At 39.7% G+C, this 16,505-nt stretch overlaps 1 protein-coding gene across 3 annotated transcripts in view; it reads left to right on the top strand.

Moving 5' to 3' along the window:
* Positions 1-16,505, top strand: part of LOC149156812 (transducin family protein / WD-40 repeat family protein) — a 440,547-nt gene that overhangs the window by 71,310 nt on the left and 352,732 nt on the right. For all 3 annotated transcript variants that reach the window (XM_089438622.1, XM_089438623.1, XM_089438624.1), the window contains exon 3: positions 15,681-16,170. In XM_089438622.1, coding sequence (XP_089294748.1) covers positions 15,681-16,170 — 490 coding nt within the window. The remainder of the gene's footprint in view (positions 1-15,680; positions 16,171-16,505) is intronic.

Genomic DNA, 16,505 nt, shown 5'->3' with positions numbered 1-16,505 from the left:
GGCACTATCTCTTCCTCTTTGTCTAGTACTCACTGCCCCTCGCTGTTGATCAATGATTCGACTTTACTTAGCAATCCCGCTCTAGTAAATCGAATGACAGATCACTCTGGTGTATTCTCCAACTGACCATCAAGCCTCCTCTTATACTTTTCCTGTTGGTCCTTCAACGTCCGAGATTACATCTCTAATCAAAGGCTAAGATTAGATTTGGCTTCATCCATTTTTTTTGGAACCTTCTAACCCAATTTAATATTAATACCAGTTAATATTTTATTTTTCCTAAGTTTAGACTTAGGAACTCCATTAAAAATATTAATTATTTTAATATCTCCCAAACCGGTTAGAATCCGCCCAAACCATTTCTGGGTCTTGGAGATCTCATGTGCTTTAGCCTCTCCACCAATTTTCATGGCTAGAGCACATCCGATGCCACCCCAAATCTACAGGGGACATGTCCCCATGAGACACTGTACTAAACCATGAGAATAAATTAGAAATGCTCGTGGCAAGGGCCTTAAGAAAGCTTAGTAGATAGTATAATTATTTGTCCTTTTTAGTTTAGAATCTAGTTTTGAGACCTTAGAGTTATCTGCCTTCATTATGGTCTACTTTGTAAACATTATATTATAATTGAAAGTTTAACTATATATTGCATATTACAATTCTTTGGTCATGATGCCCTGTTTCATTTCATGGTTGATGTTATCTCTTACAACTTGTTGACAAATGATATCTATTGAATTTTGAAACTTGGATGTTGATGTTATGGTTGATTAATTGATGACAATGCTATAATCGCTGGATCTTTGATGTGATTTGTATGCTAAATGGTTGATGCTTGAATGATTAATAGATTATCATTAATCTACCACAAAGATGTGGCTTTCATATTTTTTGTAACTAATTGATAATGTTGCATGATTTTTGAATATATATGGATCAAAATATATACTTTATGAAATACACTCCAAGAATGCTTCTCTTTTGTAGCCTTTTGAAATTTGGTATTGCATGTTTTTGCCTCCCACTTTGTACTTCCACTTCTCTCTATCTCCCAACAACAATGAGAGGGACTGTATCCATGGGTGCTTCTTGTTTCATTTTGTAATGTCCTCTCCAAATTGATGGGTTGAGGAGGACGAAATACTAAAATAGCCTATCCGACCTTGTAGGCCATACTGTTGATAATGGGGTAAAACCCGACTTGTCCAATGTTGAGGCAACATTGTATAAAAGTTCGATTGGGTGGGGCAAAAACACCCAAAATTGGGGTTGCATTCACAACCTCTCACATTTGGGAGCCCATGAAGAAATTGGAATCAAAATACATCTGTTTTGTTGAGTTGTGGCTTAGAGGGTTTAAGATCACTTTTCTCTTGTACTATGGTGAAAGATTCCACCCTAGTCACTAAACCTTTTTATCTTCTTTTCTGTTTTGGAAAAGCAAGAAGTTATCTATATGAAAAGACTAAAACTCGTTGAAGCCTTTCAAGACAAATTCTAAGGTGGTTTTAGGTGAATTCTTCTTTGGACAGGTGGTTTTTTTTTTGCGGTAGAATTGCAAAGATCTTCTTGGTCTATTCGGTGGGGAGTTTGAGGCATTGTGACCTCCCTTAGGTAGAGCTCGGTCCCTTCTTGAGGCAATTTGGCCTCCCTAAGGCACTTTGGTTTTCTCTGCGGCTGGGTTACTGAGGCACTGTGACCACCCTGAGATAGATCTCAAGCCCTTACTGAGGCAATTCCCTTTTCTCTTGTACTAATTTCGGTGGTGAAAGATTCCACCCTAGTTAGTAAACCTTTTTATCTTCTTTTCTGTTCTGGAAAAGCAGGAAGTTATCTATATGGAAAGACTCAAATTCGTGGAAGCTATTCAAGAAAAATTCTAAGGTGGTTTTAGGTGAATTCTTCTCTGGACAAGCGGTTTTTTGTGGCAGAATTGTGAATATCTTTGTCTTTTCAATGGGTAGTTTGAGGCATTGCAACGTCCCTTAGGTAGGTCCCTTCCTTAGGCAATGCTGCCTCCCTAAGTGTGAAAATTCTATCATTGCAGTAACTGATTTACTTTTCCTGCTTATTTCATCATAAGTTATTCATGAAATTACTTCAACAAACATTAAAATAAATACTGCTGCAGATATCACATCGTAATACAGAAACAAAAATATGCACACATTAACATAGTTATTTTGGATTAATGTTCTGGGAAAAACCCAATGTGGGAAAACCAGTGCAACAAGGGAGGATTTTATTATTCAACAATTTTCTTGTACAACAGGGTGGCAAACTGGCTTACCCACAGATAGACAAACTTCCAACACTTTCCTAAACCCAGCGTAGGCCCTACTGACCTCTGCTACAGCCAGAAACCCTCTGTGTTAGCCTACTGAGCCTCTGCGCAGCCTCTCTAGGCTTCTACGTCACTTCTGCAACCTCTGCATGGATGATGCAGGGCCTTCTGGCTTTGCGCAGTCTCTGTTGCCTCTGCGTGGCTTCCTTTGGTTTTGCGTCTGCCTCTTTTGTGCTGATCTCTTGTCTCTCTGTTTAGTACTTGTTGCCTCCTAATTGCTCTCCAGACCACTGGTTCAATTTCTCAACAAACCCTGCTCCAGAAATTGAATTCACTGCTCTGTTCTCCAAGTGCCCCTCAAGCCTCCGCTTATACTTTTTCTATTGACATCTCAACAGCTGAGATTAAGTCCCTAATCAATGGCTAAGATTAGATCTGGCTTGATCCATGTCTTTTGGACCATTCTAACACAGATTCATATTAATACACATTAATTTTATATTTTCCCTAAGTTTAGACTTAGGGCCTCCATTAAAAATATTAATTATTTTAATATCTCTTGATCTGTTTAGAATTTGCCCAAACCCTTTCTGTGTATTGGAGATCTCATGTGTCCCAACCTCTCCACCAAATTTCGTGGCTAGAGCACATCCAATGCTACCCCAAATCAACACTCCCTCTTATCGAGGACTGTGCTCTAGCAATACTCCTCACTGAGTATTACTCTGATCATCCGGCATCGATACCTGTGCTGATGCTAGGCCTCCCTGTCCAACATCCTCTGCACTGTTGCATCCTGTACTGTTGCCCGTGGTTCTGCCATTGCCACTGCTGCATCTGTATGACAACTCCCTCTGCATCCGTGCTGCTGCTGGTCCTTTCTCCTAGCACTGCATCCGCACTGCACCTTCCTCTACATCTGTGCTGCTGTTGGTCCTTTCTCCCAACACTGCATCTGCATTGCAACTCCCCCTTCATTCGTGCTGCTAACACACTACTTCTGAAAGGGGTTCTTTACCATCCCCATCTTTTCCCTGAAGTAGTCAAATTTTGACTTTCCAAGGACCTTGGTGAGGATATCTGCCACTTGTTCCCCTGTAGGAGTGTAGCTCAACTGTACAACTCCACGTTGGACACAATCTCTAACAAAGTGACATCGGATATCAATATGCTTTGACCTATCATGAAATACTGGATTCTCAGAGAGTTTGATGCAACTCTGATTATCACACATGATCCTGGTCGCCTCCATATTTCTTCTGAATAGGTTTACTAGTAGTGTTCTAAGCCATATGGCCTCACACGAAGCTGTGCTTGCTGCTATATATTTTGCCTCAGACGAGCTCAGAGCCACGAACTTCTATTTCCTACTGCACCAGGAGGTTATTCCTGATCCAATGTTGAAACAATACTTAGAGGTACTTTTCCGATCCACTGAACTTCCTTCCCTATTTGCATCAGTAAATCCACTCAACCTGATATCCTTCCCCTTGTTGTACAAGAGCCCATAATCAACTGTTCCTTGTAAATACCTAAGAACGTGCTTGGTTGCTGCCCAATGAACACTCTTTCGTTCCACCATGCACTGACTGAGGGTGTTGACAGCGTAGCAAATATTTGGCCTGGTATTGAGTAGATACATCAGGGACCCTATGAGCTGTTGGTATAGGGTGGGATCGACATCCTTACCTTTTGATGCATCAATCTTCTTCCAGTTGGTGATCATTGGCGTAGCCATAGGTCTATAGTCACCCGTCTCGAACCTTTTCAAAATTTCTGTAGCATACCTTCCTTGCCTAAGGAAGATTTCTCCTTTTTGCTGCCAAACTTCCAACCTTAGAAAATAGTGCATTCGTCCCATATCTTTCATATCGAACTCTGTGGCTAGATTCTTCTTGCGGTCTTCAATGAGTCTGGATGATTCTGTCAAGAAGAGATCATCCACATATAATACTAAGATAAGTGGCTCGCTCTCTACGACCAGATAGTAGAGACTCGGATCCGCATCACTCTTGACAAACCCCATCTTCTACAAGTAGCCATCTATTCGATCATACCATGCTCTTGGTGCTTGCTTCAGCCCATACAAGGCTTTCTTCTGCATACATGAGACATCTTCTCATGAGTTTCAAAGCCCTCTGGTTGTTCAATGTATACTTCTTCTTCTATTACCCCATTCAGGAATGTCATCTTGACATCCATCTGATGGATCTCCCATCACTCTGGGCTGCAAGAGATATCACGGTCCTAATAGATGTATACCTGACTATCGGGGCGAAGGTTTCCTCATAGTCAATCCCTTCCTTTTGAGCATACCCCTTAGACACAAACCTGGACTTGTATTTTTCAATGCTGTCGTCTGCAGCATATTTGATCTTATAGATCCATCTTGAACCTACCACAGATCTGTCTTGAGGCATTGACACCACCTCCCAGACATCATTTACCATTATGGAGTTATACTCCACCATCGCATCTAGCCAGACCTGATGCTGAGCTGCCTCTTTGAAGTTGGCAGGCTCTCCATCCTGAGCTACTAATGCTTGATACCTGTTTGGCTGTTTTTGCTCCCTTTTACTGTTCCTTGGCTCTCTGATGAAGTTCTCTGCATCAAGCAGAATTTGACGAAGTTCCCTCCTGGTTCTTCCTTTGCCAACAGCTGCTTCTGTTTGCTCCTCTTCCTCATCCTGAGAATCTTCCTAACCTGAGGAAGGATTCTTCACTTCCGTTGGTTGAAGAGGCATGACCAACGGATCCTCTTTTGACTGCTCCTTGGAAGGCATTTCGCGAGATCTTCTAAAAGCACTGTCCTCCATGAACTTTACATCTCGTCGTACTACTACCTTCCTTCTCCTTGGAAGATAGATCCTATATGCCTTAGCGTTCTCGCTATATCCTACCAGATACCCCTTTTCTGCAGTCTGATCCAGCTTCTTCCTCTTTTATTCGGGTATGTGACAATATGCCAAACTCCCAAATATCCTGAACTCACTGACTTCAGGTGTCTTCCCACTGAAGACTTTCTCTGGAGTAATCTTGCCCAATGCCTGATGAGGAGTCTTGTTCTGAATGTAGACAACTGTGTTGCATGCTTCTGCCCACAAGAATTTTGGCATATCCTGATCTTACAGGATGGCCCTAGCTGCTTCTACAATAGTCCTGTTTTTCCTTTCTGCCACCCCATTTTGCTCCGTATTATAAGGAGCTGTCCACTCTCTTCTAATGCCCTCCTTAGCGCAATAATCAGTGAAGTCCTTATCAAAATATTCTCCACCATTATCTGAGCTCAAGACTTTGATTTTCTTACCTGTCAGATTCTCCACTAGAGCCTTGAACTCCTTGAATCGACAGAAAACCTCATCCTTGGTTTTCAAAAAATAGATCAAGTTTTCCTCAAGTGGTCATTAATGAAGGTAAGGAAATACTCGGCATCGCTGAGAGCTTTGATGGACATAGGTTCGCAGATATCTGAGTGTATCAATCCTAGTACACTTTTGGCCCTGTGGTTGCTCCTAGGAAATGTCGCCTTGGCATATTTTCCTAGAGCGCATCCCCTACATACATCATCTCGTTTCGTACTCAGATCCAGAACTCCTGTTACAGTGTTCGTGAGAATTCCTAGAGCTCCATGGTGCAAGTGACTCATCCTTCTGTGCCATAGTTTGTTCACGTCTTTGTCCCCATGACTGCCTATTAGTGCCATTGAAGATTCTAGTTGTAATTTGTACAACCGATTACTTTTGATCCTGATCTGCACTTTATTTTTCCAGCTTGGGTGTTTGATGTATACCTTTTCCTTGATGAAGTAGACATCATAGCCCTTGCCTTGTAGTGTGACACAGAAAGTAAGTTCATCCCCAATCTTGGCACATGCAACACATTTGTGGCAGGGAAATGCTCTCCCGATTCTGTCTGAAAAACTATGGTACCCTTTCCTACTGGAGTACACTTTGCCTTGTTCCCCGTGGTGATCTGAAAGTTCATTTTCTCTTCTCGATATTCTGAGAAACACTCCTTGATTCCCATGATATGCCACAAGGCTCCACTATCTATATACCATACTTCTGATGATGCAACACTAGTCATGCACGCCACTTCTTCTTCCAACTTGGAAGCTAACATAGAGAAATTGAAATCTCTCTCTTGTGCAATCTTCTGAAAATATGCGTGAGTCCCCTAAAAAGGATGCCTCTGCATCGGGGTCTCGACCCATAATTGATTTTCCCATTTTGTCTCTGATTACTTACTCTGATACCATGTGAAAATTCTATCACTGCAGCAACTGATTTACTTTTCCTGCTTATTTCATCATAAGTTATTTATGAAATTACTTCAACAAACATTAAAATAAATACTGCTGCAGATATCACATCGTAATATAATAACAAAAATATGCACACATTGACACAGTTATTTTAGGCTAATATCCCTAGAAAAACCCAATGTGGGAAAACCGATGCAGCAAGGGAGGATTTTATTATTCAACAATATTCTTGTACCCACAGACAGACAAACTTCCAGCACTTTCCTAAAACTAGCGTAGGCCCTACTGACCTCTACTACAACCTGAAACCCTCTGCATTAGCCTACTAAGCCTCCGCGCAGCCTCTCTGGGCTTCTGCGTCACTCCTGCAGCCTCTGCGTCACTCCTGTAGCCTCTGCGTGGATGACGTAGGCCCTTCTGGCTCTGCGCAGCCTCTGCGTGGCTTCCTCTGGTTTTGCGTTTGCGTTTTCTACGTTTATCTCCCGTCTCTCTATTCCGTACTTGTTGACTCCTGACTGCTCTCCAGACCACTGGTTCAATTTCTCAGCAAACCCCGCTCTAGAAATTGAACTGACTGGTCTCCCTCAGTGTGTTCTCCAAGTGCCCTGCAAGCCTCATCTTATATTTTTTCTGTTGACATCTCAACGGTTGAGATTAAGTCCCTAATCAATGACTAAGATTAGATCAGGCTTGATCCATGTCTTTTGGACCATTCTAACACAGATTCATATTAATACACATTAATATTTTATTTTCCCTAAGTTTAGACTTAGGGACTCCATTAAAAATATTAAAATAGTTTGCGTTTTCTACGTTTATCTCCCGTCTCTCTATTCCGTACTTGTTGACTCCTGACTGCTCTCCAGACCACTGGTTCAATTTCTCAGCAAACCCCGCTCTAGAAATTGAACTGACTGGTCTCCCTCAGTGTGTTCTCCAAGTGCCCTGCAAGCCTCATCTTATACTTTTTCTGTTGACATCTCAACGGTTGAGATTAAGTCCCTAATCAATGACTAAGATTAGATCAGGCTTGATCCATGTCTTTTGGACCATTCTAACACAGATTCATATTAATACACATTAATATTTTATTTTCCCTAAGTTTAGACTTAGGGACTTCATTAAAAATATTAATTATTTTAATATCTTCTGATCTGTTTAGAATCTGCCCAAACCCTTTCTGGGTATTGGAGATCTCATGTGCCTCAACCTCTCCACCAAATTTCGTGGCTAGAGCACATCCGATGCTACCCCAAATCGACACTAAGGCACTTCAGTTTTCTCTTCGGTTGGTTTACTAAGGCACTGTGACTACCTTGAGGCAGAGCTCAATCCCTTCCTGAGGCAATTCGACCTCCTAGAGGCACACTTTGTACCCTGAGGCAACTCAACCTCCCTAGGTAGAACTCGATGTTAGTTTTGGTAGCATCGGATGTGCTCTAGCAATGAAAATTGGTGGAGAGGCTAAGGCACATGAGTTCTAAAGAACCCAGAAACCTTTTGGTGAAATTCCACCCGAATTATATTTTATTAAAATAATTAATATTTTTAATGGGTTTCCTAAGTCTAAACTTAGGAAAATTAAATTATTAATGGGTATTAATCAAAATATGGGGAGAATGGTCTAGAAGGTGGATCAAGTCATGTTTTAATCTTAGCCACCATTGGTTAGAGACTTAATCTCGGCCGTTGAAGTCTCAGCGAGAAAAGTATAAGGAGGAGGCTTGGGGTTCATTTAGAAAGACACATGGAGAGAACGAATTGATTTGGAATTTGATTTCTGGGGCTAGGAAGCTGAGAAATTTTAATTGAGTGATCAGTTGCGGCAGAGGGGCAGGGATAGTTCGGGAGTACTAATGGAGAGGTGGAGAGAAGCTATTGGAGGCAGTGCAACAGCCAAAAGGACTGATGCTGGGCCAATTTGGGCCCATGTAGAGCCAAAAGGGCTAGTGCAGAAGCAGAATTTGCCCTCGATGCAGAAATCCAGAATTGTCGGAACAATCGGGAAAGCTGACGTTGTGGGCAGATAAGACAGCACAGAGCTAATGTAGAGCCTGTAGGGCTGACGCAGGGCCAACCCAGAGGTAACCCGGGTTAGCCAGTTTTGCTGCCAGATCAGTCGGAATCTGTCGGGCGAAGTGAGGTAAATCTCACTCAGTTTTCCCCCCATTGTATTTCTCTGTCATTGGATTGCCAGGAGGGCATTCAACATTTTTTTTTTCAGAATTACTGCTTAATAATAGAAAACCCTCATAGCTACTTCACCTTTTTTCCGCATTGGGTTTTTCCGAGGACTATTTTGTCAAAAAATCACTGTGTCCTATGTATCTTGTTCTTTGCTCAGTAATCTGTTTCATGTAATCAAATATTAAAGTAGTGTAGGCTGCAAAAGTAATTTGCTTCAGTATTTAGAGAATAACATAATGAATGTATATTAAAATCAAGAAGGTGAAGTAGTTTCAGATTTGCTGCAGTAGGGGTTCCTTTAGGATTAGGAATTTTCACACTCGACACCCTTTGTCTGAGGTAGGATTGAGACATTTGTTTATTTCCAAGGTAATGTTGATAATTTTGAGGCAGTTTGGTTTGAGGCTCGCCGGTGATCTATTATGAGGTAATTTGGTCCTTTCTTGGAGTTTTTCTTGAGGTAGCTTGACCACATTCTGAAGCAACTCAAGCATCTTGGAGATAGAGCTCAGTGGGGTCTTATCATAGGGTGTTTGTGGCATGAATCTTCTACAGATTTGTAATATTCTAAACTATAGACAAGAGCTAATCAAGAAGCTCAGACTCTATAGTTGTTAGTAGTATTCAATCAATGTTACTTGGGAGCGGGAGTGAAAGCGGGGAGCGGGAGCGAAAACGAGAGCGGGAGCGACATTTTCAGAAGCTCCTGGTTTGGGAGCGAATCCTGGAGCTATTTAAATATATATATATATATATATATTTATTTATTTTATATTTTTTAATTTTTGATACATATATGTTAACAAAAACATGTAGAATGATGAATTAGATATGAAAAACATAAAAAAACATAGATTGATCATTGAACCATATCACATCAATCATTTAGAAGTTATAATCTTCATCAACCATGTCCGCAAGTTAGTAACATACATATTACAACTGCAACATATTGAGTCTCGTGAATCATGATTCATCAAATTCAATCTTAAAGTTTCAACTTCAAGCTTTCAAAATTGAAAATTCAATATATAACATTTATCATCATTGATCACCAAAGTTGTACTTGTAAGCTAAGTTTAACCATTACAAGAAATAATATCTTAGATATTTCTAAGTTCTAAGTTCTAACTGTTAACATGAAATGAAATGTTATAAAATGAAACATGAATAATGAAATGAAATGAAACAACTTTAGTCTTTCACGAAGCATCATATTCATAATTCACAATCATTACCAATGAGGTATAATTGCCAACTTCAAACTTCAAATTTTCATTGTCACTGTCATATATTGTTTACAAAAAATATCATTATGATATGAAAGAGTCAAGAGTCAAGGACTCAAGACTCAACAGTTATGAAAACTAATAGAAACTAGAAAAGACAAGTAAACTGTAAATCTACATGTGGCCCTTGCCACGAGAGTCTCCAGGAGTATAAGCAGGTCGTGGTGGTCTTCTAGGAGTCTCCCGCACAGACCGACGACCAGAACTAGAAGGCACATGCCGTCCACGTGACGGTGTATATGGAGGTGGCGACAGCAAAGGAACAAGACTTGGAACTCGACCACTGCTATTGGATGGTGGAGGTGGCATGGCTGCTGCAGCTGCTTCATCTTCATCCCTTATAAGTTCCTCTTCCAGTTCTTCAAGATGTATAGTGCCATCCTCCAAATTGTCTTCCTCTGGGTGGTTGTCCCAAATTTTATATGTGGGATCCTCATAAGCCCGATCACAATAATCTCTCAACAACCTCAAGTTGTAGTGCACATAAACCAAGCTCTTTGCCCGGTTTTCATTGAGTCCGTTTCTTTTCACATTATGTATGAAGCTGTAGGTGCTCCAACACCTCTCTGCAGAAGAAGTATTTACAACCTTTGATAGAACTTTTTTTTTCCAATTTTGGCAAAAGTCCCTGGCCGCCATATGTTTCCCACCATGTGAGAGAATCAAATTTGTCTTTGTCTTCCATTGCATGGAAGTTACCAAACAAACCAGTGCCGCTGAAGTATTTGCCTATTTCAAGGCGCACAGCTACACATTCCTCCCTGTCAAGTATCAACTTTTCTAATGCTTCCAAATATCCTCTAGTTACCTCTGCATCTAAATGGGGTTTGGTCCTAACCCCACCCCCTGGTGCAGGTTGGCCTAACCAAGATGTAGAGTAGTATTTTGGCGTAAGGATATACACCAAGCAATGTGTGGAAGATTAAGTTTATTCCACCATACACACGCAAAATCGTGAATCAGTTTGTACAAGTCGGGGTCTCTGTTATGAACAATATCTTTTATTTGCCCCAACATGGTATCCATCTGCTCATACACCTCGCCAATCACTAGTTTATCTGTATCTGCAAACCGAATCATGTGATAAATGGGCTTGGTTAAATCCAATACTTGCCTCACACTTGACCAAAACTGACCATCAAGAGCGACCTCCTCCATCAGTTCAAAACCTCGCCTGTCAGCTGCATTTGTAGCCCTTTCCTTTAATACCTGCCAATGTGGACTTGATACCATGCTAGCCAATGACTCTCTTACCTTCAAAAGGCACCTGAAGGTGAGGTAATAGCTACCAAATCTGGTTTTCGCAATCTTCAACAACTCCAATCTTGAGTGACTGCGGAAAAGGCCATGGGTATTGCTATGATTTGTAATAAATTTTATCATTTGTTTGCCTTTCTTGTACAAATCACCAATCCATTTGTATTGTGCATTTTTGTTCTTGACAACATCATGCATCAGAAGGCTCAATGTGTGAACCAAACATCTAGACCAAAATATGTTGGGGTATTTATCCTCAATAATTGCTCCCGCTGCCTTACAATTAGGAGCATTATCAGTGATGACTTGGATGACTTTGTATGGCCCAATATGGTCAATTGTTTCAAGTAATGCTTCTGCAATGTTGATGGCAGTCTTGAACTTGTCTGAGTAATCATATGCAGTTAGAAAGATGGCACCACTAACAGACACAACAAGAACACTTATCAATGGCTTGCCTTTTACATTTGTCCATCCATCAGATACAATGGACACCCCATGGTCAGTCCAAGAACTTGTCATTCTATTCAAAGAATGTGATATTTTTGCTTTTTCATGATCATGTCCAACGGTTCTTGCCTTGTCATACCTAGGGCTCTTGTATCCTTTAGGGGCATCATTTATGGCATAAACCAGTTTGTGCCAATAAGGTGAGCAAAGAACATTGAATGATATCCCACATGGATAGAGAAACCTGTAAACCTTTGAACCCACATCATTCCTACACCCCTCATCAAGGAAATCTGATATGGTTTTACGCCTTAAAGCTGGTGACCCTGTGCTTCCATATACACTACCTTGGGAGGATGCTGAAGGAGTTCTTTGTGCTTGTGATTGTGAGCTTGGTTCAAAGAAACCCCTTGATTTTTTAGATTTGTATTGGGCTTCCTCCTCTTCCCTTATGTATTTGGCTCTATCTGCTGCTGACACAGCTACACAAGTTTTGATTCCTATTTGTTTATCTCCATCCCATGGCCTTTTCCCGCAGAGGTGTTTTCTGGCATGGGTGTATGAGCCTGTGTAATTATTGTTGCAATGGGGGCAATGAAATTTAGTGGTTCCACCCCCTTTCCCTGCTTTAGGCCTGTTAACATATTTCCACTATGGGGTTTGGTCTTGTTTAGTTTTTTGAGAGTCATGTTCACCCTCCTCTAGCTCCTCCTCACCGGGGTTTTCATCAAATCCACTTTCTCCAGCTTCTTCATCCCCCTCTTCATTTTGGCCCCTCTGTTTCCTACTCTCCAGCACCATAATAACCAGAAAAGGGACCAAGAAGAGGAAAATGCCAAGAAATATAGCCAGGTCCATGATGTTTGATATTTGTAGGCTTTTGAATCTGCAAAATTTAATGGGAATGGGAATGGGAATATGAATGAGAAAATTAATTTAATTTATTAATTTTATTTAGATTCATGATTTTTTTACTAAATAAATTAAACTAACTAAACTATACTAAATTACTACCTAACTAAGGTTTAAAATACTAAATTACTGAGTTACTAACGTAACTAACCTCTTTGCAGGCTTGCTCCTTGCTCCTCGCTTCTCCTTGCTCTTTTGCTCTTGCTCTCCAACTTCTCCTCAACTCATTCAAGTGACAATGATTTTTTTTTTTTTTGCCCCCAAGTCGTTTTAAAACTAATTTTTTTTTTTTGTTTGCACAAATCGCTTCCGGCATTGTGCGAATCGTTCCCAGAGCGAAAATTAAACGCTCGGGAGCGATCGCTCCCGAGCTGTAATTTTTGCTTTGGGAGTGACGCTCCCGAACTCGCCTCCGATTTTGGTAGGGAGCGATTTCGGGAGCGCGCTCCCGACCCACTCTCGCCCGGAGCGCAGATTGGGGGCGGGTTCGGGGGGGGGGGGGAGCGCTCCCCCGCAACTCTGTATTCAATTAAGCTAGTTCATTTTGTTGACAACATTGAATTGGTAGATTATTGGTTGAATACATTATGGTTTTCTTGGATAGATCAATCCTGTCCATTGTGGAATTGCATTTGTGGCAAATTGATCCTAACTGTCTACTATTGTTATTTGCAAAATTGGTATATTTTATGAGGAGGTGCCTGCTATTGTGTGAATATGAAACCCTATTGTTATCGCCCAAAAAGTGATCACCTAGCCATTTTCCACTAGGATGATTGAAATATGGCGTGTAGTATGGGTTTTACACGTTAAAACCCACTTTCACCTTAGGAAATAATTTAGAGAACCACTTTTCCTAAATTATTTATGTTTACCCTCTTGAAAATAACCCATAAAGCTATTTAATTAATTTTAAGTTATTTTCCTATTTACCTATTTTGTGAAAATAATTAAACATATTCTCACCATTCACAGGAATAATTAAATAAATCACTATTTATTTATTATTCCTTAATTATTTAACTTCTTTCCCTTGAAATAATTATTAAATCATTATTTATTAATTTATTTGTAACCCATTTTGATCACATTACCCAAGAATAATTAAATAAGCCATTATTTATTTATTATTCCTTAATCATTGCACATTCCTCCCATGAAATGATTATTAAATCACTATTTGGTAATTATTTCTAACTTACCTTGACCATTTTACCTTAAAGTGATTAATAAATCATTTTTATTTATTGATTACTTTAACGACTTTTCTTGATTAACTCATTTTTTTTTTTGAGTTCACTAAATAAAAATTATTGACCATTTCATTAATCTTTTCCTCTCTTAAATATAATAAAATATTCCTAATGATTAAATTTTGATTTGGTTTAATAATATTTTATTGTTTGACTAGATCTTGATCTATCCTAGGATTTTGTTATAAAATAGAGAGGTTTTTCCCTCACTACACACACATGATCATTATCATCATCGTTACTCTGTTCTTCTTACTCTCGAGTTCAAGAGAGGGATAGTCAGCTAAAGCGTGGGGATATCAAAAGAACCCTCCCATGGAGGAGGACTTCAGAGACCTGTGTCCACTTTCTTTTCCTCAGGTGAACTTTAATAATAACATTTTCCTTTATATTGGGTGTTATATCTGTAACTTTGGCATACACATCTTTGGATCTCTTCAGTTCTTTTGTATGTTTCTAATGGTTGTGTGCAGATCTGAAGATTAAAGCTGAAGCTTGCAGGGTTTTAGCATCTCTTTCCTATTTTTTTCCTTGTTAGGCGGATACATCACCAGCCGAAAAGATTAAGATTTTGGTTCATCAAACCAAGAATTTTAACCTAACACCTATTGAATTTATGTTGAAAACCCTAGCCGGAAATAGACATTACAGCCACATTGAGAAGTGCCAAACTCCCATTGAGGGTGTATAGTGTGGATTTCTTGGACTTCAAGTCATCAAGTGGGATGGGATTATGATCCAAACATTTGCTCTGCTTGGACTATGCCTGCCACTCATAAAGAGGGTTAACAAGAGAGTGACCTCTTTCAAACATGATACCATTTGCTTGGGGTGATCTTGGAGAGGGCACTCTTAGACTATGCCAGATCAAATTCACCTCTGCACCTCTTGGATAAGAGATGATATTAAGTTTTAACAATAATCATATGGCCTACATCCTTATGGCCATAGTCTGTATGGAACTTATTTACTTCCTTTACAAGATTGCTATAGTTTTTGCCTCTCTTGAATCCTTCATGCGGTGCAGTCTTTTCTCCCGGTGGCTCCTTCAGTCCATCACAAACCATTATCTTTCCAATCTCAAAGACAATATGGATTAAGCCAAATTTTTTTAACTTTACTTAAGACTGACATGATACTTTATTATTATAAATTGACTTGTGTCTATTACAGTCGCAGCTTATTGACTTAAACAGTTAATAAATGCTAGACCTAGTAGCCAATACTTCATGTAACCATGGACTTCTCTTCACAGTTATGTGTCAAGTAATTCAATTTTGTGGCCGTAAAAATGCTTCATGTAAATTCCTTTGTTTTATATTTAAATAGGATTCGTCCACTTAAGAAATTATTAACCTCCATCCATAACAGATTGCTGTTGCTCTATCTCAATAAGCTTGTCTGACTTCAAACCAATATGCTATGAACGTTGGCTTAACATGCACTTATTCAAGATTTGTCCTCATGTAGCCTTTACTATGTTCCCTGTGCATCATCTATCTTGCTTGTGAAAAATCTTCTGTTATTGATATTATGTGTTCATGTTCTTATAGTAGTGCCATTGTTATCCTGTGTACTTGAAGACTAGGGGAGCATCAGCCCATAAAAAAATAGATGACACACAAATAATTCAATAGAAATTAAGGAAAAGGGGAGCTTGCAACAAAGCATTTTATCTGCTGCAAACCAACACTATAATGTTTTATTAGAAGACATTTGCTTGATATATTTGTGATTTAAAAGTTGATATCTGTTTCTTAACATTTTTCTTTTTTATGCAGGAAATAGAAAACGTGCAGTGGCATATGTGAGGCATCTCATGGCACATCTAAATCAAGTAGATGGTTCAAGGATTACTTATAAAAATGATGATGGTTTTGCTGAGCCTTTCCTTTCTATCCCCCAAATGGATTTGTCTAAGTTTTTGCAATCACGGGTTTCCAAAGGAAGCTATGATGGAGAACTACAGTGGGGTGTTGGAACAGAGAACCCAATTTCTAACATCAATGAATTGACCGAGTCCAGTTTATCTCATGAAAGTGAAGCTGGTTGGTTGACAAGGAGAGAAAATTCTCATGCCAAATGCGGTAATGATACTCTTGGTAAATCTGAAGTTGAGGGCTTCATTACGGCCCTTGAGAGATGCCCTAGAATACCTGGCATGACAGATGGTGAGAGGATTCAACTTTTGGCATTATTAGATATTTTGGCAGAAACGAGCAGTCCTTATGAAGCTTCTCAATATGAGAATCTTGATGATCCAGCTCGAAGGTAAAAACCCAATTGAAGTTCTGAGATTTTATTAATTATCTAGTACATAGAAATGAAAAAATGATACTTCTTGTAAGATTCTTTATTCAAGTTATCCTTTTAAGGGTTAATCTTGAACATCAAGAGATAAATTAGTATTGTGCGAGCTACACTGCCTGAGGATTAGTTGATGCATGGAGTTTGCAAATTATCTATTCAGTTTTTTTTTCATGGAAACATTTGGGGTGAGTGCCCATTAACAGAACTGCTTTACTATTAAGATCACCACTTGACATTTTCAATGTTTCCCAGTGATGGGCTGATGAGGTCACTGGGACTTTAACCAGGTCCTGAAT

Source organism: Pinus tabuliformis, chromosome 9 (genome assembly GCF_031772625.1).
Source record: "Pinus tabuliformis cultivar Carrire ecotype Pingquan chromosome 9, CPIR1, whole genome shotgun sequence".
Classification (NCBI taxonomy): domain Eukaryota; kingdom Viridiplantae; phylum Streptophyta; class Pinopsida; order Pinales; family Pinaceae; genus Pinus; species Pinus tabuliformis.
Note: the sequence above shows the minus strand (reverse complement) of the source record. Positions and strands in the feature narration are given on the sequence as shown.